This window comes from Nansenia antarctica, assembly GCF_963989245.1.
Source record: "Nansenia antarctica genome assembly, chromosome: 3".
NCBI classification, from domain to species: Eukaryota; Metazoa; Chordata; class Actinopteri; order Argentiniformes; family Microstomatidae; genus Nansenia; species Nansenia antarctica.
Window position 1 is genome coordinate 52,548,770 of NC_137688.1, and position 22,599 is coordinate 52,571,368.

General features: G+C 43.9%; 2 protein-coding genes across 3 annotated transcripts in view; both read left to right on the forward strand.

Annotated features, from left to right (window-relative positions):
* Nucleotides 1-20,359, forward strand: part of LOC308152733 (E3 ubiquitin-protein ligase RNF19A) — a 39,787-nt gene extending 19,428 nt beyond the window's left edge. The window contains exons 5-9 of one of the 2 annotated variants that reach the window (XM_080525791.1): nt 14,280-14,442; nt 15,099-15,213; nt 16,555-16,686; nt 18,080-18,323; nt 18,578-20,359. In XM_080525791.1, the coding sequence (XP_080381917.1) occupies nt 14,280-14,442; nt 15,099-15,213; nt 16,555-16,686; nt 18,080-18,323; nt 18,578-18,842 (919 nt within the window). In that variant the 3' untranslated portion in view covers nt 18,843-20,359. Of the gene's footprint in view, nt 1-14,279; nt 14,443-15,098; nt 15,214-16,554; nt 16,687-18,058; nt 18,324-18,577 lie in introns of both variants that reach the window. The other variant, XM_080525790.1, reaches the window with a different exon arrangement.
* Nucleotides 20,360-21,779: 1,420 nt separating this feature from the next.
* The window catches only part of LOC308154565 (low density lipoprotein receptor adapter protein 1), a gene marked incomplete at both ends in the record, with an annotated part of 108,949 nt that continues 108,129 nt past the window's right edge, over nt 21,780-22,599 (forward strand). Inside the window, one exon of the mRNA XM_080527709.1 lies at nt 21,780-21,864. Within this exon, the coding sequence (XP_080383835.1) occupies nt 21,780-21,864 (85 nt within the window). The remainder of the gene's footprint in view (nt 21,865-22,599) is intronic.

Consider the following 22,599-nt stretch of genomic DNA (forward strand, 5'->3'; position numbering starts at 1 on the left):
AGGGTCCGTCCCTCCAAGCTAACAGCTGAGTCCACAATAGTGTCATTTAGCCAGGTTTCAGTAAGGATAATCACACAGCTATCTCCCACGATGTTGTTTTTGGCAACTTGTAGTCTCAGTTCATCCATCTTGTTCGTCAGGGACCTGACGTTGGATAGGAAAATACTTGGCAAAGCAGGTTTGTCTGGGCTTCTCCTCAGCCTTGCTAGCAGGCCTCCCCTTCGTCCTCGGCGTTGTTTACGGTCTCGCCTCCGTCGCTTACGCCTTAGTGTTGGGATCGCGTAGTACTTTTCACCCGGCGACCGCGCGAGGTCTAATGGGATCCGTTGTTGTTCCAAGAATTCCGCCGTTACAGTCCCCTCGTTTTTCGCCCCAACTTCTAGTAAGTCTAGTCTGCTGTAGGTACTATTTACACAACCGTTCCCTATAAGTACTAAAATAAAAATGTACATACAAATGTACTTAAAAACACTAAAGAACACGAGCGGTGAAGCCACTCCAAGCCTCGCGTCTGAGCGAGACGCCATCTTGGGACAATAAAGGTGCTATTTGTGTTGCAGTGTCAGTAGTCATTTCGCTATAGCTACGGGGTTTTTAAAGAACATGGATGAACTGACGAAGGTCACTCTTGCATTGTTACCTGTAATGTTTAGGTTGTAATTAATCAAGGGGGATTCTGATCCTGATCTGTGCCTGCTGCCCACTTCTACTGTACCTGTAGCAGGGTCAAAGGGACGGTAGCTGCAGAGGGCCATAATTCAAAAAGGGAGGTCAAAGATAAAATGATAACTGCGGATGACGTCATATATGACACGGTCTGGTGAAAAGGGCCGCATGTTGGCAATTCTCAAGTTGCGCAAATGAGCAAAAAAAAAAATCTTCTGTTTTTCAAATCCAAGTGTTGAAGAGCCCACTCAATATAACAAACAACAGTTTTAGGAACTCACTAAATACAAAATAATAATTTGTGAATTGGATTTGTTGTAAATGTATTTATTAGGATAAACCCCTTGAGATGTATCATCTCGTTTTAGAGAGGGTCCTAACAAAATATCACAATCATAACAGCAGAAATAATAATAGTACAATTATGACAAAATACAGAGAGACAAGAGACAAACAACAACAACATACATTACTAATGGAAAATTAGATTGGATTCACTGTCTCGTCTGCTGTAGGGCACTGGTAAGTGATACATTGACGTGTTCATCTAATTATGTGTAGCTATGTGTTTTTAGCATGTTGATGTTCTATCAGCATGTTGTTGTGATGTGCAAAACATGCAGTTAGATGTTTGTAGCGATGTTCCTTTTTAGCTTTAGCTACTAGCAGCAGAATAGTGCTGGATTGCTGCCAGTGAACAAGCTCATGTTGACCTGGCGGCAGGGTCAATTCACTGCTATTGATTTGATTTGATTTGATTTGATTAATTCATGCTTGCAGTGGAGCCAAGGCCCCACTGAAAAACTGCAGAACTTACATGACAAGAGATAATTCATACATGACAAAAATTATTAGCAGCGTACACAACAATTTTAAGGTTAAACATATTTCAAGGCGGCAAAGCAGGGGCAGGTAGCAGTCATGGTAGCCATGCTGTGTTTTTTGTGGGTCTAGATAATGTAATTGTACAGCCTAACTGCAGTATGAAGGGTTGAGTTTTTCAGCCTGCTGGTCTTGGTCTTTGGTTCAGCCAGCTTGTGCTGGTTCCTTAGTGTCCTGGCAGTGCAGCTGCCTCGTGTTGGAGGTAGCAGGTCGTGCAGAGGGTGTTGCTCGTCATGCATGTTCCTGACCAGCTTCACTGCAGCCTCCTCCCTCCTGGTCTGGAGTGATGGTAGGGGTTGTGAGATCTCACCAGCTCTCCTTCTGATGATTCTGCAGGCACGTGTCTGGACTCGCTCTAGCTCAGCCTGTTGTTTTTTAGAGCAGCCCACCAAGAGCACTGAGCTGTATTCCAGACACGGCCTGATGAGAGTGGTGTAGATGGTGATGAGGTCATCCGCAGGTAGACCGTGTCTCGCCATGACCGTGAGATAGTGCAGCCGCTTGGAGGCAGTTGTTATTGCCTTCTCAATGTGCACATCTCCAGTCAGCTTTTGATCAAGATGGTATCCCAGATACTTTGTGGTTTCCACAACAGGTACTTCCTGTCCCCCCAGCATCAGCGGGGGAGGTTGTGGTGGGTCCCGGGCAAAGCATATGCGTAGCTCAACCGACTTTTTCCCATTGAGTGTCATTTTGTTCTTAGCTGCCCATTCGTCCAGCCTTTGTGCCTCCAGGGGCATTGATGTGTCTGACATGATGTTGGATATGGGAATTGCTCTCGACAGTGCGATGTCATCTGCATATCCCACATCAAGAGTGTCCTCAAACATAGCATCCCGGGTGGCCATATAGAGGAGGAAGACATATGGGGAAGCTACCCCCCCTTGTGGCACCCCAGATGTGACTTCGATCCAGAGGCTATGAGCCCCATTTGCCACCACTCTTTGTCTCCTCCCTGTGATGTAGCTGTGTATCCAGGCTGTCAGAGATGGGCACAGTAACAAGTCCAGTATGTTTTGCATCAGGGTCCCGTGGTCAATTTGGTCAAACGCCTTTGACATATCTGCCAACAGTACTCTCACCATTGTTGGTTTGGAGTCGGTTTCAGTGAGCCAGGTGTGCATTGCTCTAACTAAAGCCTTTGTGGTGCTGTGCTTGGGTAGATATGCATATTGGTTTTTGCACACGTTGAGCACTGTGGGCATGAGCTTTTTCAAGACAAATCGTTCTATTGTTTTCCCTACACAAGAGGTTAGGGAGATGGGACGCCAGTCTGAGATTGAGCCAGGGTCTTGGCCTTTGGGTATGGGACAGACATTTGACTCTTTCCATATATCGGGGTCACACCCCTGTTGGTAAGAGCAGTTGGCCAGATGTGTGATGACCGGGGCCAGGTCCTCTGCCAGTTCTTTAAGCAGCCAGGTTGGAATACCGTCCTATGCTATGAAGAGGTCATCATGACCTGGCTGACCAATGCCTGACATTACCAGTGTCCATGTTTGAATGTGTGTGTGTGTGTGTGTGTGTGTGTGTGTGTGTGTGTGTATGTGTGTATCTGTATCTGCAGGGCTTGACATTAAGCTTTTTCAGGTACTTGTCCTTTGGACAAGTGAACTTATCTTTTACTTGTCCTAGAGCTCAAGTTACATGTCCAAATCAAAAGATTTTGAAAAAGCTATAATATGAATAATAATATATTATACTCTCACCGGCCACTTCATTAGGTACACCTTTTCAACTGCTGTGGTATTCTGTAGTACGAAAGTAGTTAGGAAAGAATCAGACCGGGAGACACGCAGCTGCTCTTCACTTGCACGTTTATTCAACTTCTTCTTCTCCACATCCGGAAGTGCATACATCACTTCCGTCACTGCATACATCACTCGCATACTAGCGCCCACTGGCGGTATAAACAGGACACAACATTTCCCCCTTTCTTAAAGGAATTACAGTACTCAAAGAATACAATATTCTGTAGACTGGTGTCAGTACAATTGAAATAAAATGAAAACTAAGGAAATGAAAATGAATGAATCAGCAGAATGAATAACAACACTAAACAGTTTATGACAGTGAAACATGAAATGAACATTCACTTTTGTCATTGCATTGTAGGACCTTTTTGTACTAAGTTAGAACCGTGTTCTATCCTACCCTTTTAGTACGTTCTCTACGGCACAAAGTCTACCAGCCACCTAGGTGGGTTTCTGACTCTCAGGTTCCTTCTTGGACCTGGTTCATTAAACACATTCTCTTCTCGGGCACCATGAACTCCTCTAGCTCAATCTCCTTTTCACCACTGGTGCCAGACAGAGCATCCTTGGGGAAGCGTGTAAGCTTGGATGCATTCCATTTTCGACCATCACTGAGCAGGTATGTATTCTGTCCTGCTTTACTAACTACTGTCAGCGGTTCTGTGAATCTTGATGATCCCTTTTTTACATGCTCCGGTCTGCGGACACGTACGGTGTCATTCACTTGGAACATGGGCACTTTCGCTCCCCTCATTCTGTCTGTGTACTCCTTACTCTCCTGTTGCTTGCGTCTCACTGTCTCCTGCACTTTCTCATGTGACTTAATTTGTTGTGAGACAGGGAGGACATTTAGTTTTGTACGCATCTTTCTGTTCCTCAGCAACTCAAAGGGAGTAGCTCCTGTAGTAGCATGCGGCGTAGCGCGATAGTTCAGTAAGAACTCTGTTACTGCATGTTTCCATGGCTTGTGCATTCTCTCAGCCGTCTGAATACACTCTTTGAGAACTCGATTAAATCTCAGTAGCCCCGTTGGCTCTTGGATAATAAACACTGGAACGCAGGTGCTTTATCTCTCTCTCTCCCAGAAAGCTTGCAAAAGCATGGGAGGTAAACTGACATCCGTTGTCAGAGACCAGGAAGGAAGGGTTACCTTCACGACTAAACACTGTAGTCAAGAAGCTAATAACCGCCTCTGTAGTTACCGTAGAGACAAACGCCACCTCTGGCCACTTACTGTAATAGTCTGTGAGTGTAATAGCATAACGGCAGTCCCATGTCGCACAGTCAAAGGGACCAACAATGTCAATGGCCACCTTCTCCCATGGTCCACCTGGCAGTTCCACTGGGGTAAGTGGTGCAGGCGCAGTTTTGGCTGTTTTGTCATTGTATTGACAGGGTACACATGAGCCTACTAATGTCTGGACACATCTGTCCATTTGCGGCCACCAATATAGCTCTCGTAGTCTCTGTTTAGTACGCACTATTCCCTGATGCGCTTCATGAGCTAAATTTACAACTTTAGACCGTAGTGTAGTAGGAACAACCACACGGTCGGGGCCTCTCATGACAAGTAGTTCATCCACAGCCAGTTCATCTCTCACTCTAAAATATGGAGCAAGTTCCTTTGTCACATTCTTACTGCATTTTGGCCAACCTTTCTGTATCTGCTGTCTCAGTTGAGTCAGTTCAGGACAGGCCTCACAGGCAGCAGTGAACTCGGTCACAGATATGGCATGTGAGGAACCTGTGAACACAGTAGCCACCATGTCTGGCTCCTCCTCCACCTCTCCTGTCGAAGGCAGAGGGAGTCTGGACAAGCAGTCAGCAGTCACATTACATTTCCCTGGATGGTAAGTGACATCATAAGTAAAGCATAGTAGACGTGCAGACCATCTCGCTATTCTCAGACCTGCGCGACCCGTACCCCTGGAAGTGAGTAGGGTTGTCAACGCTTGGTGGTCTGTGCGTAGGACAAAACGATGTCCCCACAGGTAGGTTCTCCACCTTTCCACCGCCCAAACGCATGCCAGCGCCTCACGCTCGACGGTAGAGTACTTTCTCTCTGCAGGAGAAAGTGTCCTGGACGCAAACGCTATGGTTCTCTCTGTATTGTCTGGGTGAATCTGGCTCATTACAGCCCCCAATCCATAGTTAGAAGCATCGGTAGTGACATAAGTAGGTAACTCAGGATCATATAATGCTAAGGTAGGACTCTCAGTAATCAGTCTCTTAACCTCAGTAAAACTGGACTCTGCATCCGCTGTCCATTCAAACTTAGTGTCAGTAGATTCCCTGAGTGTAGCACGTAGCGGTTCCACCACAGTAGAGAAGTCAGGTATGAATTTACTATACCACGATGCAAGTCCTAGGAAGGACCGCAGGGAGGATGTGTCGTGCGGGGCAGGCGCGTTCGCCACAGCACTGACCCCGTCTTGGTCAGGATGAAGACCATCTTTGGACACAGTGTGGCCCAGGAAGCGCAGAGCTTTCTGGTTGAACTTACACTTGTGCATGTTCAGTTTAAGTCCCACTTCATTTAGAGCATGTAGCACTCTCCGTAGGCTGACATCGTGATCCTGCTGTGTGACGCCGTAGCAAATCACATCATCCAGGTAGGCCTGTACGCCTGGCAGGCCTGTCAGTACAGTCGACATCATTTTCTGAAAAGCTGAAGGAGCAGAAGCGAGGCCAAATGGCACTCGGCAGAAACGAAAGAGACCCTCATGCGTGATAAACGCAGTTAAATCACGGCTATCTGGATGCAATGGCAACTCGTGATAAGCAGAGGCTAAGTCTATAGTAGAAAAGACTGTGGCTCCACGGAGCTCAGCGAACAGTTCATCCATGTGCGGTATGGGATGACAGTCACTGATGATTGCCTTATTAGGTTCTCTGAGGTCAACACACAGGCGAGGCTTTCCTCCCCCCTTTCTCTGGGTCACAACTATAGGGGAAACCCATGGAGATGCGTCTATACGTTCTATAACGCCTTTTTCCTGTAGATCTGCGAGCTCATCGGTCACAGCCTGCCTCACTGAGAACGGAAGCCTCCTCAGTTTCTGCTGTACTGGCACAGCATCTGGTTTAACCTGTATTTTGTGCATAAAACCTTTTGCACACCCTAACTCCTGTACTAGAACCTCTGGTTCGGTCTGTGGAGTGGTACTCTGTACAGTAGGTGCTCGGAGCACAGTAGGAGAGCTAGCAGAGCTAACAGTAATAATTTTGTTACCCTCAATGCACATCTGCAATGCTACAAATAAATCTAGTCCCAGCAATGCATTTCCTGATTCAACCACTATCAATGAACCTGTAACTGAATGTCCATTATGAACAACTGTAGCATGCATGCAACCTTTAACAGGAATTTTCTCTCTGGAGTAAGTAAGCAGATTCACTGTAGGCTCAGCAAGGACACATGTATGGAAAAGTGTCTGGTAAGTACTCTCTGGAATAATAGAAACAGATGAGCCTGTATCCACTATCAGCTCAACATCATGGGAATGATAATTTGCATCAACTCGTACAGTACACATAATTTTATCATTCACGACGGCCCCCTGCATGTAAAGCACAGTAACGTCATTCACCACTACCTCACGCACCTCTTTTTGAGCCGATCTACACACCTTGGAAAAATGTCCAACTTTTCCGCATGTATTGCAAGTCACCTTAACCGCCGGGCATGTAGGCTTGTTAGCTAAGTGTCCTGTGGATCCGCATCGGAAGCAGGCGCGCTGATTCCCAGTTGTAGCTGGCTGGCTGTAGACCGTGGCAGGTGCAGTCGTCGTCGGAGCTTTCTTCTTGCCCTTGTCGAACCTCCTCCTCGTCGGCTGTTTCTCGATGGCTCTCACCGAAGCTGTAGCTCCAGAGAGAACGTTGGAGTTCCGTAGTCCAGCCTCGATTTGTAAGGCCATTGAAGTAGCTTTGTCCAGAGACAAGTCCGATTCAAGCAAAAGTCTGTCTCGTATGCGTGTATTAGCAACACGCTCAATCAGTTGATCACGAATCATTTGTTCCTCCATGGCACCAAATTCACAAGCTGCAGCTAGCTCGCGTAATGAAGCAAGGAACTGATTAACCGTCTCGTCAGGACCCTGAGCTCTCTGTCGAAATTTGTGACGTTCAGCAATCACATTCACCTTAGGAACAAAGTACTTTTTCAGTCCATCCACGGCAGAAGTGTAGGTAACACCCGTATCCTTTAGAGTGTAGAACAGTCTTTGTCCTTCGGTCCCAAGAGCATGGAGAAGAATCGCGCGCTTTCTTTCCTCCGGCCATTTTTCTCCGGTAGCATCAATTACGAGCATGTAATTTTCAAACATTCTCAACCAAGTAGGAAAAGAAATAGCAGGTTCGCCTGGCACAGGCATGAACGGTGTAGGTAAGGGTACGGAAATAGCCATCCTCGTCGCCAAAAATGTGGTATTCTGTAGTACGAAAGTAGTTAGGAAAGAATCAGACCGGGAGACACGCAGCTGCTCTTCACTTGCACGTTTATTCAACTTCTTCTTCTCCACATCCGGAAGTGCATACATCACTTCCGTCACTGCATACATCACTCGCATACTAGCGCCCACTGGCGGTATAAACAGGACACAACAACTGCTTGTTAACGCAAATACCTAATCAGCCAATCATGTGGCAGCAACTCAATGCATTTAGGCATGTAGACATGGTCAAGACGATCTGCTGAAGTTCAAACCAGCATCAGAATGGGAAATAAAGGTGATTTAAGTGACTTTGAACCTGGCATGGTTGTTGGTGCCAGACGGGCTGTTGCGTGATATTATAGTGTCAATATGGACCAACATCTCTGAGGAATGTTTCCAGCACCTTGTTGAATATATGCCACGAAGAATTAAGGCAGTTCTGAAGGCAAAAGAGGGGGTCCAACCCCAAGGTGTGCCTAATGAAGTGGCCAGTGAGTGTATGTGTATGCAAATAACACATTTGACTACTATTGATTTGATAATGATGTATCCTTAATTTTCAAATGTATTCATTAAACAATATTTTGTAATTATTTAAAAACGTAGGGGTAATCAGTGATTACCCTAACCCTAACCCTTTTAGATTAAGATTGGCCACAAAAGGGATGAATATCTAGGATCGAACTACATGAAAATAAGCGGCATTGAGAAGAAGCGAATATGCGCATGTTCACGTGAATGGCACTAGTGACAGGAGACCCACAACACTATGGCTGCGTTCGTAAACTCGCTCTGGAATCTGATCAGCACTCATGGAATGCCTTTTGTCCAATCAAATTACTTGGTCTCTTTATGACGTTGAACGCAGTGTGCGCTCTGGCGCTCTGAGCGAATTTACGAACTATGACGATAACGAACTACGAGAGACTGAAATAGCGAGAATGAGGCGCGGCATCGCTTTGCTTGCTATTTTTTTTTACTATTCTGATCGGAAGGAGGAATTAATGTTTGCAGATATTAATACATATTGATTTGTTTTTTTGTTTTGACTTGTCCATCGGACAACTGCAGGAGGAAGTCCACTTGTCCAAACATAAAATGTACTTGTCCCGGACAAGCGGACAAGCCTTAATGTCGAGCCCTGATCTGTATCTGTATCTGTATCCAGGGGCGCCGCTAGAGATTCTGGGCTCCATGACAGAATATCATTTTGGGCCCCCTCCACCTAAACCACCCATCAACCTAGACAACCCGGCGGGCCTTGCATGGTAGCTTGCCACCATTGGTAGGTGAATGGGTGAATGAGATGCCATTGTAAAGTGCTTTTGAATAAGGCGCTATAGAAGTCAATCCATTTAGAACTCTTTCCTATCTGAATCCTATCTATATTTCAGGATATTTTTGACTCAGAGCCTGAATGTCAACAGTTTCCAAGTCAACTCATACATACATGCTTTGAGGATATACAAGCTCAAGGTCACTAATCTGTTGAATCACCTAAGCCACCTATCAACCTAGACAACCCAGTTGAAGTTGATGAACTATTGATGCACTGCAAGAAATCCAATGATGGCCATCTTTTGTAAATTTAATGGAAAATTACAGTTAATACAGGAACAATTCAGCCAAAAAAATCTCAACATTCTTTCACTTTTTTAAAGATTTGAACAAAACAAGGACAAAAATAAAAAATAAATAAAGATATGAACCAAATTATAAATAAATCACACAAATAAATAAATGAAGAATTACAAGTCAAATCAAAGCTAAGTGCCGGGCCTTCTTGGTAGCAAAATCTTTAATAAGATCCTTAAAATCTAGCGATAAAGCCAACTTGCTTTCTATTGACAATATTGCAAGATTGTTCAACCTCTCTTGAGACATTGTTGATCTCAGATAGCTCTTGATCAGTTTCAGTTTGCTGAATACCCTTTCTCCACCGGCAACGGTAACTGGGAGAGTGCAGAAAATCCTCAGAGCAATGCAAACCTCTCCAAAAATGCTCTGGAATTCCATTTTATAGATTGCATTCAGGAGTGCAAGAGAGCTACAGCCAGAGGGGAAAGTGGCTGAAAAGATTGCATTGAGATGCCTGATTTCACTCTCAAACTGATCTGTGAGGTCTTTTTTGTACTTCTCCCTCAGTGGCTGACACACAGAAGCCATAACACTGTCACTCAACTGCCCAACTTTAAGTATGGCAGCAAATTCTTCAACAATATTTGCTGTGGTTCTGAACCGAGTGTCCAAGTCACTTATTATCTGGTCCATGGCAGAGAAAAACACAGTGTTCCGAAATGTTGTTTCTGGCCTATCCTTCTGACCTGTTTCTTCAGCAGTCTCATCATGGAACCTCTTCCTCCTCCTCTCACGGCTAAGTTCTTTTTTTAAATGAGGTGGAACCTCCATTTCCTTAGCTACCATTGATGCCTCAGACACAAGAGCATCCCATCCATTTCTAAGAGCCTGCATCTCATCTTTAAGTGCAGTTACATTAGCTAACTCTACCTCAAGTGAGATTTTCCCTGACTGGAGTATTACATTTCTGTCATCAATACATTGCAATACTTTCACACAAATGGTGAGAAGGACAATGGCATCAAATGACATGAGGTAGTTCCTCAGACCAACAGCTTCAGATCTGGCCTCACTTGTGAGACTGCATGAGTTTAGTATGGTACCAAGGGCTTCAATGACACCAGGTAGGTGCTTTGCTACTGGTTTCACAGCATCAATTCGCGCACTCCAGCGAGTGTCAGATAGCCGGTGAACAGAGCAGCCTGTTTTTTCTTTGTATATAGCCCAACGCCCTGGACTGGCACTTACAAATGTGTAAAGGCGATTAATGTAGCCAAAAAATGTTGACACTTCAGGGCTTGACTCTGCAGCATGCACGCCTACCAGATTTAACGTGTGAGAGGCACAAGGTGAGAATGTAGCAAGATTATTTCTTTTCAGTATTTGGGCTTGGACTCCCTTGGCTTTCCCTGACATATTTGCCCCATTATCATACCCTTGCCCCCTGCAATCACTGATGTCTATCCCTAGATCCAGAAGCACACTCTCTATCATCCCTGCTATTTCACTTCCTGTTTTTTGGTTGAAATCTTTGAAGTCAATGAATCTTTCAGTAATCTCCCATTCGCCCGTATCTTCATTATAATGGACATATCGTATGAGAACAACATTTTGCTCAGTGTGGGAAATGTCTGGCGTAGCATCACAAATGATTCCATAGTATATGGCATCCTCCCTTTCCTTCAGACTGGTTTTTAAAACTTTTCCCCCACACAATTCAATAAACTCATTCTGGATTTCTGAGCTCAAATAATGAGTTAGCCGGCTTTCTTTTTTGGATGTCTTGATTTTCTCTAAGTGCTCTTTTAAGAGTGGATCATAATGGGACAAAAGTTCTAGCGTACCTAAGAAATTTCCATTGTGGACATCGCCTAAATCTTTTGTTTTACCTCTAAAAGGTAAATTCCTTGTTGCGAAGTGCAGAGTGACATCAAGGAGTCTCTGCAAGAGAGCTTTGTTTTTCTCAATTTCAGACTGTAGCTCTCTCTGCAACTGCAAATTTCTTGACAATAGTTGCCCTGTCCTTGTCACTCAATTTAGGTGGAAACAAACCTGGGTCAAGTGACAGCAAATGTTCTATTTCAGATACAACTACAGGTGGCTCAGTATCTAAGGCATGGCTCAGTATCTAAGGCATCTAAGGTATCTGAGTCTCATTTTGTCCCTGGCTTTGACTGTCCATAGCTGCTTCCTCCTTCTCATCTGTGCTGCTGCCATTGTCCTTTGCTTCTTCTTCTGCCTCTTGGCCTCTGCTCTCCTCTCTGGCTGCCTTGCTTGAAGTGGGCTCTGGCATGGAGTAGCCTATCCATAGGTACATAATTCATAATATGTCCTATAATAGTATTAACATAGTAATACATACATTACACCAGATTAGCTAACTTAAATGTTATCTAGCTAGCTAACAATCTTATTTTAACATGCCAATGGTCAATGTTATTGCAATTACTGGAAGAACTATTAACTAAATATGAATATTAGCTAAATCTGTATTCAATGCTTGCATAGTAATGCATTAAAATATTCAAAATCTGTTTGTTAACCCGAAACTCCTACTGCTCACCTCCTTCTCCTTCAACTGGGAGGTGGGTTGAGGGAAGGAGTCCTGCTGATCCTGAAGCTGCATCTGTGCATGACGTGATTAGCATGTAAGTTAACATTATACTAGTTAGCAACATTGGGATTTAAAAATAAGGGATATTTTCCCCAAAAATAAGGGAAAATAAGGGATATCCCCCTGCGCACCCCCGGCCATCCTCTCCCCCCACTGCCCACATACCATACCCCTTACATTTAGACAAGGGTACACACAGTCAATCCTAACATCACCACTAGACAACCATAGGATACCCCTTACATTTAGACAATACTTTGAACATCCCTACATTATGAAAACACAAAAGGGCATATAAATTCAGCACATTTATTTCTACATGACTTGACACCATGATGTCAATGGGAAAAGAGCGGCGCAATGCTGCCAGAGATCGTTTCAAAACGGAGAAGGCTGCGTTCGTAAATATGATTCGAGGCTGCGTTCGTAAATACGCTCTGGAAATCTGATCACCACTCATGGAATGACTCTTGTCCAATGAAATCACTTGAATTTTATGACGTTGCTCATAGTGTGCGTTCCGGCACCCTCAGAGCAAAATTATGAACGCAGCCCAAGAAACGAGAGGAGACAAGTCAACTCCGACATGGATATCGCGACAATTAAGCAGGGTTTTTCATGGATCAAAATGAGGCGGAGGTGGTACCAGAGGCGTTTGACATCAGGGGGACCCATGAAACGGGCCATTCTGGTGAATTTAGATGCACCAATTTGTGCCTTTTCTGCATCAATTTATGGTGGAAATGTCATTATTTATGTAAAGGAGAACACAATATTCAGGCACCAGATGACCATTCAAAATATAATACAATATAAGGCTCTCAGGCATTCTGTACTTTCAAATATGTATTCTCCTTGACCAGTCAACATCAACTATCAGCTATTTCGCTAGCAAAAACTAAAGCTAACTTATTTGCAAAACAGCGCCCCCGCCACCACGTCGGCGCAATGCCGCAATTGCAGTTAGAAACGACAGAAATCCACCGAGTGCAACGCTTGTAGAAAATATGACCATCAGAGTTTTGTCGAGAGCTGGAGGCGGCTAGAAATATGACGGAGGCGGCCGCCTCATAATTCTCTATGCAGGAAAAACCCTGTTAAGTGTTACATTATATTATATAATAGGTTAAAAATACGTGACATTTACGGGAAAATATACTCGTCGGGAGTGTACTGTAAATTAACTTTACTTGAAGTTAATGTTAATTAGCTACTGAGCTAGCTAACTAGATAATCTACACAGTGATTAGCTAGTGCTAAACCACACAACATTGACTAAGTGACATGTTATGGGCCCCAAAAGAAGGTCTGTGAATAAATACCTTTCTTTTTAAAAAAATGTTGTGACTAGTTGTCGTCCTTTTTTCTCACTCTCCTCGTTCTTTATTTTTTCTTTTCTCTTTTGAGACCCTGACTTTGACTTTGCCAACATCGTCTCTCTCCTTGTCAGAATAGCGGTAACGTTCCTCTAGGCGGCTCGCGTGCGGTGGACTGAACCATGCAATAAAGAGGGGGGTAAATAATAAGGCTTAATTTTGTCAAACAAAGAAACAAAACTCCAGTTTGTTTCTTTTGTGACTTTTTTTAATACACACAGTCGGCTACATTAACTTCCTTATGATAATATTAATTCCAAAATTCCAAAAAAGATTCTCTTGGGCCCCTGTCAGTGCTGGGCCCTTAGAATCGTCCTAACTTACCACCCCCTAGCGGCGCCCCTGTCTGTATCTGTATCTGTGTGTGTGTGTATCTATCTGCATCTGTAATCTGCAATAACGCTGAAACAGTGAAACTACCACTCTGGTTAAACAACAGAGAAGACATGAAATAACCAAAGAGATAGTTTAACTACTCCAAACCTTTGTTTTACGCCAAAATTGTGGGGGTGGTGGCTTCAGCAGGACACTGCCTTGTCTACATCGCTTTGCTTATCACATTGTCTCGGACTGATCTGAGCAGAAAGAGAGATAAAGCTAACCTTGCTGCTAGTTCTCTTGAGGACAGTCGTTTTGCTAAACTGTCTTTTTGTTACTTTTTACTGAAGAGAAAAAAACATGTTTTCTGTGTTGTTTAACCAGCGTGGTGGGTCAGCCAACTTGCTATTTCACAGACTGTGGCTTGTGTCTTGAAGATTAACTGTCCAATGTTTAAAACTTGCTTTAAGTAAGTTGACAGAATCATACTTGACATAGTCAGTAATTTTTAGCATTATTTTCACTATACCTTAAAAGCAACGAACATGTCTCACTATCTCCATTAGAACAAACACCTCCATCCCTAGCCCCTACCTCCTATCCACGTCTTGGTCCGTCCTCTTAAGTCTTCCACCTCTATCTCTCTTTTCCTCGACAGTCCCTCGGGCTGTACCTTCTGGGGGAAGAAGCCGTGGTCTCAGACCAGGAAGGTGCTGTGGCAGGTGGGCATGCTGCTTGGGGCACCGGTGGTCATCTCCCTCATCGCTGGCATCGCCATCCCTGTCATCATCGTAGGCATCCCCATCTACATGGGCCGCAAGGTAGGAGGACCCAGCTTTCGCTTATTAAGAGGATAGTTGTTAGGTGATCTTGTTTTTGAAATACATTTTTCATTTTCTTTTGAGAGAGGGCCACAAGTGAGAGAGCACTGTTGTTATTGTTGTTGTTGTTGTTGTTGTTGTTACTGTTGTTGTTGCTGTTGTTGTTGTTGTTGTTGTTGTTGTTTGTCAAATCAACCAATTAAACTTTGTCAATGTTGTGCCTGAGCATGGCTGAGCAGTACTACTCACAGCTCTAAGCACATGAGATCTTTGCCGGAGACCAGGGTTCAATCCCGTCTCCACTGTGTGTCCCTCTCAGGGGAGGCTGGCCATTCATTTATGAGCCCGTCCGCCAATTTCTACCTCTACCAGCCTCCACTGAGACAGATGCATACTATCTACTTCAGATCTGTCTAACTTAAGAAAAGAATAAAGGAGAGTGGTTCGCAATGTTCCATGAGGCCACTTGATAGGGTTATCGCTGTCTTTGATTGGTGAATTTTACCCTTCCCCTATAGTTAGTCTTTTAGTCTTTGTGATCACATTTCATAGGGATCAATGATGAAAGAGTGACTCCCATTCATATGCTTACCTCTATGTTTCTTTTGTGGACATTCCGGTCATATCAACCTTTAGATTGCCAAATTACCTTCCAGGTCCATGGTCGCTGCAAGAAAAACAATATCTCAGGAAGTAAGCACTACTTGACGGTGGCGAGCGGGGTGATGATGTCCGTGTTTGTTTCGCCGGTTATAGCAGCTGTCACTGTGGGTAAGGGAAATCATAACAGCAGCCACCATTTTGTTCCCTGAAGCTTGAATAGACTAACAAGTTATGCTAGCTAGGCAATGTTACATTATCTGTTGACTAATGTTGCTTTCAAACTATGTTGATTCCAATAGGTAATTATTATTATTTTTTAAATGCCCTAGATAGTGTTTTCTGAATAAATGACAATGTGCAGTGTCCATTTTCTGTTCACCAATGTTGCCAGCAAGCTATGTTGCTATCAAATAGTGCAGCACATGTTGTCCTTTGCGTGTGCTGAATAAAGTGTTTAAAGGCGTACAGACTATCTAACAAAGAACATTTTCATTTTCAATTAACCATTTTCCAATCTAAAATAACTCAATGTGAAATGAAATGAAAACACAGGCCTTGGGGCTTGATAAACGTTGACCGCTTACTGTGGTAAAGCTGGGTTTTCCTAGCCAAAGTGATGAGTCAGGGCTGCAGCCTGGCCAAAGAGGGGGCCCGAGGTCCTGAGTGTTCCATTCCACTGGCCCGGTACCACTCACGGCCCTCCATCTGTGAAATGAGCTGACATGCACAAGTACACACACTCACACACACACACACACACACACACACACACACACACACCACACACACACACACACCACACACACACACACACACACGCACACGCACGCACGCACGCAAACACACCTCATCCCCCTTCTCCCACAGGGTGGAATAGCCCTTCCCTCCCCACTCTCTCTCTCTCTCTCTCTCTCTCTCTCTCTCTCTCCCTCTGATGACTCATCCCCTCCATAACATGTCTGTCAGCCTAGACGCTTACAGCACCCTGCCGCCTGTGAAGTGTCACTACCATCACCACACCGTGCACTGAAGGGCCGCAGCTCAGCACACACATTGGCCACACTGTACTCTTCTCCTGCCCTCCAGTCCCCCTCTCCATCCCTCTCCTTTCTCTCATTCTAAGGCTCAGTCTGTTCTCTGGGTTTAGCTCTGACCTCTCTTTCTCTCTCCCCCTCTCTCCACCTCCCCCTTCTCTCTCTCTGTCTTTCCCTCTTCCTCCCTCTCTCAGGCCCATCCCCCAATGCACTGGTTTCACTCTACTACTGGGTCAATTGTGTCACTGGGTTCTATTTCCCAGTGCAGAGTTAATGAGATGCCTTTGATGCCGTGTGTATTGTGTCTCCAAATTCCTCATTACTCAAATCTGAGGTTGTGTGATGATGCAGTATAGGGAGTCCTTTGTACTACTATCTATCTAGGATATCACAATCTTGGTTTCATTCACAAGGAAAGAGTTTCACTTTATCGATTTTTAACTTATACTTGCCCTCATTTGCTGTCTTCCAACAGGGGTGGGAGTCCCACTCATGTTGACCTACGTCTACGGGGTTGTCCCCATGTCGCTGTGTCGGAACGGGTGGTGCCGGCCACAGGGGGAGCCCCCTGACTCCCACAAGATCCAACTGGAGGATCTAGCCAGCTGTAAGTCACCTTAAGCTTAGCCTGGCACTTTACAGCCCTCTTTTGCTGCTGTGGGGTTCTAAATGCCCCACTGTTCACTCAGACCAACCAATTCATTAACCACAGATGACAGAGACTTGAGTTCTTCAATTTTACTTGCAAGGAGAATGCTGACACGACAGTGATCTGCTGTCTCTCAGAACATTCTGACGTGCCACACCCCTGCAGTCCTTTTATTGGTTTTCTTATCATAACATGATTCAGCATTCATGACGTAGTATACATGACTTAGCATACATGACGTAGCATAATAAACAAGATAAGGTTCCTGTGAGCTTGGGCATGCTTGGGCGTGTCTGTGTACGTTCTCTGGAAGGGGCCAAAAGGGTGGGGCACAAACTGTAATTTGTCAACAGATACAGTCTGTGTACAATGTTTCACAATATGTCACAATTGTAGTTTAAGCCAAGCAAATACATTTCTTATGCAAAGTACAAATAGTGATTATGCCTAGGGATAAATATAATTAAAGCCTAAACAATAATGAATCACACATATATTGTTTAGTAGTTATACAACATTGAAAACATATTGAACCCTAACATTAATGAATCACACATATTGTTAAGTAGTTATACAACATTGAAAACATATTGAACCCTAACACTGCTAAGAGGGATCCTTGGGATTACTTTACCATAACGTTCAGATTCAGATTCAATTTAATTGTTATTGGCAGAGTACAGAGACGAACAATGTACAATGAAGTGCATTCGGCATCTAGCCAGATATCAGTGCATAGTGAAAAAAGCCATAAGCAGATATATGTACAGTGAGATATGTACAGACAAGGGCGAGATATGTACAGTAAGATACATGCAGTATGATATGTACAGAGCAAGGGCAAAGTTATCAATACAATGTATAAATCCTAACATTTACCCTTACCCTAACATGAACATTAACCCTTACTTTAACCGTTTTAAATGTCAACTTCAATGGGGGAGCCGGCTGTCCCAAGCATCCCACTTAGTATTTATCTAGAATTGAGTGTCTGATGATGACATTATGTTTGGATCCACTTTGGATGTTGAGAATATATATATTTTTATATATCTAATTATTCCTATGTCAGAGGCAGATCTAAGAGTTCAGTGACTTTTAGTATAGCTGAAGAAATACAAGATATTTAAACGCCATTCATTTTATGAGCACCTACATCCTTTCATCAAAGAGAGGCACCTATAATTGATGTTACCTGAACAGTTTTTTTGATAGTTTCTAAAGAAACATGACGGAGGGCCTATGCATGTTGATTGAAAATTGTGAAACTATACTTGTTGCCTAGCTCCCAATGTGACCTGATCTGATAAAGTTTCAACTTCTCTTGAAGATCTTCTATTCTCTCATGTAGTCAGCGACCACTGGACGGGTCAGTCCAAACCGGCGCTCAGTGAGACCAGTGTACAGGAAGTGAGAGTCAGTGTACAGGAAGTGGGCGTGCTCCCCAGTACCAGCACCGCCCCTGTTGAACAAGATGGCTGCGCGGGATTGGATGATCCGAAACAACACGGATACACCCAACAGGACAGCCAATCAGACTGTGAAGTGGCCATGGCTGATGGTGCGCTCAATGACACACAGACTTTCTCCTTGCGGTGAGCGTCGCTCCTCTTTCTGTTTTGAGGATTATCTCTCCTGAAGGAAATCTAATTAATTGCACATTCAAACATGGCTATTGTGTTTTATAGTAGTGGCACAAGTGCTTAACTATTCTCTAAAAAGCTCTGTGTTGGCCTCTAGAGCCAAGGAAACCACTGCAAACCACTCACTACAATCTTTGCATATATAACTTATTGTAGTATTTGGCTGAAAAGCATGTCTCCTCATGATGTTGTGTTGTTGTTTACAGGGAAGGAACCAACATTGAGGTGCGTGTGGAGATCGAAGCCCACCCCCGGGGTGCCCGCCAGTCCAGCCTGAGTAGTGTCCTGTCCAGCCGCAGCCTTTCGGCTGAGTCCCTGGGCCAGTCCCATTCCCAGGACCACCTGTGTGCCTCTGGATCCGAAGGAGGAGGAGGAGGAGGAGGAGGAGGAGGAGGAGGAGAGTGGAAAGAGGGAGGAGGAGAGGGAGAAGGCAGGGACCCCCTGCCTGTCTTTGAGATGGACAGCGTCTGAGCCCCGCCTACTCAATGCCATGCCCTGCTTCCACTACAAGCCCTCCAACCAGCTGCCTTTCGTCTCTGCCCTCTGAGGAAGAGAAGGGGACATGGAGAGGGAGAGTGAAAAGAAAGATGTAGGGAGATAGAAATAGAGTGTGAGAGAGTGTGTGGGTGAAAAAAGAGACATTGTTGGAGAGTGAGTGTTTGTGTTTGAATATGAAAATGAAAAAAAAAAAAAATTAGAGAGGGATGAGGTAGAAAGAGACAGGCATTCGCCAAAATGCTACCGGAGAGTGCTTCGAAAACATTGAAACCAGAAAAAACAGAAAAGACTGAGAGCATGTTAGCGGACTAGTTCGGTGGGGGTTAGCCTCGTCTACCATGTTGTTTCTAAAAAGACCACCTTCCCCCTTAACACTAGTCGATTTGTATTTATTGTTAACCCACTTCCTCTGACTATACCCTTGTAACTTCTTCTAGTGACCTCATGTTCCCCCTCATCTAACAGAGAAATGAAAGACATTCAAAAAAGCATGATTTGTTGTGTAGGGGGGTAGCCGAAATTTGACATGCAACTCTGTCCTGTCATGGATGTGTGATAAGCTACGGGAGCGTCGAGAAGCTACTGTGCAACAGGCTCTGCAACGGGGAATCTCCTCTAAAGGGTTTCTTTGGTGTTCCCCACATGCAGGGTTAACCTGAATTATGCAACTGAAGACACATGCTGCGCTGGGGGTAATCACCAACACCGGTTCATGACCAGTTCATGGTCGTCTGAGATTGATCTACTGTCACTGAAGAGGGTCATGTTGAATGCAGGGTCAACTGTTGCTCACTGATCAGCCAAGTAAATGCGGACAGTAACATTCTTCAGATTGTCATCTTTTCATTGTAAAATGGCAGTCCTTGAGGGTTTAGGCTACTGTATACCATTGTTGACCGTAAGAGGAGCCAAGTTGACAATAACCCCTGATTTCAGATCCCATGTCTTCCAACTTGCAGGAGTTAGAGGATAATACAGTATCTTGGTTTAAGTGCATATCCTTTCAGTGCTGCGACTTATTGCCATTTTCAGGGGTGAGGCTCTGTGAAATTTGGGAGGTAGACATTTCTTATACTCTCTCTCTTCACAGAAATGCATAATGCAGTATTTCACTCGCAGCTAGCTGCACAGCGTCTTTCTATTTAGGGCTCTGAACATCTCAAAGAGCTGCATGACTTTGCTCCTCGCTGTGTGTGTATCAATGATGTTAACGCAACACACACACACACACACACACACACACACACACACACACACATGTTGGCCTGTGCCACAGCTGACCGCAGTAGTGTTGCTATCGACAGGAAACACCACCCCAGTCCCTCTCAATCAATCACAGAGCACCAAAGTTCAACAAACAGCATGCCAACTCAGGCTATAACCCTTCTAGAAAAAATATGAGACGAAATAACAAAAATTGTAGCGATAACTTCCTGAGTGTGAAATACTTGAAGATGAACTTGGATAACCATGTAACTTGGCATGGTATGCATTGTTAATTTGAAGAATTACAAATGAAACGAATAAAGTTTTCACCATGAAGGACACATCTAAATGTCATCTTGTGTCTGTGATAGATGTAATTTTTTCTTCAGTGATGGCTACAATCATCAGTTGTAGACACTAAATATGGCATGACTATGCTATGCTGTGATGCTGAATACATACACTTTAATAAGATGCGATAATTGTGGTTCATTCATGACTTCCCAAGGAGACCTTTAGCATCGACATGGTGTCCTATTTCCTATAGTCTGGGCAGGGAGTAAAATAAGGACAGAAGCTGGACGGCTCAACTCCCGGGACTGAAGGTACAGTGTAATAAATGCTAAACATCTATAGGGGGCGCCAAACGTCAGTTAATAAATCACACCTCCGAATACTGGTGCAGTTTGAACAATTTCGTCTGCATGTAAACTACTGTAGGATAAATATTTAATGGATAAGGAAAACAGTCTATTTGTGTTAATTTCCTGCACTTCATCAGATTATCCTTTGAAAGCACAAGTTTAATCCATACAGTAAGTCTTTAGACAGGTGACCTAAAATGTGAATTTTGTCAAGTGTGGATGAATTTCTTTTATTTTAAGGTATTTTCATAATTTAATTTAATTTATTTTACATTATTATCTTATGTATGTATCTGTTTGAATAAGTCATTAGTATTGAGATACATTTCCTTAATTTCTGATTACTCTAAATATTATCCATATATTATCCATATCCATCCAGAACGCTTCTCCTTCTTTTTGGATGCCTTTTGCATTGTGCTTTGGGGCTTGTCTTGCCCGATAGGCAATGAACTGATGCCTTGGTACCTTGTGTTGTAGGCCTAAGATGTTTCTGAACACTTACCTTCCTCGGTGCTGATGAGACGGAAGCTTATGTTGATCTTTTCGTAACTTTCTCACTCATCTACTGCATATAGTCATCATTCATTCATAATCATGGCAGCATTAACACGAGTTCAGAAGTGTTCAAAAACATAAATGTTTGCTTAGGCTACTTACTGTCCGGAGTCGATCAACATCGATACTTTGGGATAATTATCATAAATGACAATAATTTCTGAATTTTAGATGTCAATATTACTATGTAGGCTACTGATGCGCCCATTGCAAAACCATTCCGGAAAAGGGTGTGGCAACATTACGCTACTGTACATCGGCCTACACACCTTTTATAACAGCCCCGAGACATCCTGGTGGATAGGAAACGGTTAACAGAGGCTGCGCTGCTCATTATTTTATTATAGCCATTTTTCTGTAGAACACGGAGTAGGAACTTGCTATCGGCTGCTGACTTGCTCAGCGCATCATTCGCTGCGCGCTGATTGTACTACACTGTTTCTCAGCCAGAGAAGCAAAGCCAGCGGAGGTATCCACCAGCTAGAAATACTTGCATGCAAGCATGGATGCTTTGAAATCAGCTGGAAGAGCGATTATAAAGAGCCCCGGAGTTCCACGACACACATGGGGAACTTCCAAGCACGAAAGTAAGTGACTCTTGAATTCATGTCGACAGAATTGGTTACATTGTTGCAAAGAAATTACTGTATCAAATGCAACGCAACCTGTCACAAGGAGAGCGATAACAATAGCCTACCTTTGGGCTGCTACCCCCCCGCCCCCCTTGATTTAGTTAGAAGTTAAATATATTTTACTTCTTAAGTGTGACAGGCTATGATGAAAATGATATAGGCTATGTAGCTCTACCTATTGGACTTTCGGATAATATAATGTTTCTTTTATTCATTCTCAATGATATTGCTTTTTAGAAATATATAGCCTAATTTCCGCCCGATTGCTTATACAGTATACTCTACATGCCAATTTTCCTGGGTCCTAACGCGCTACTCACCTCACTTTCCTGGGTCCTTACCGCGCTACTCACCTCACCTCCCTTTCTCAGGACCGGGAATAATTAAGGGGACACACTTGCTCTGAAAACCGATGAAGTATTTGAATGGTTAAGGGTTAAACTTATGGTCAGTTTTAGGTTTTGACCTAAGTTCCCTTTAGTCTCACCCCTCACGTTCAAGAGAGGACCCAACCATTATTAGTGTCTTCACATATGCTATTTCTTTTGGGGGGAAAAGGGCAGAGGGCAGATTATTATTGTTTTTATTTTAAACACCTCAATGTCAGTGTTTTCCCCTTTTCAACCCTACAATTGCTTGTCCTGCTTTCTTTACAATTCCCTATTGGTTATCTGTCTGCATAGTGGGGCA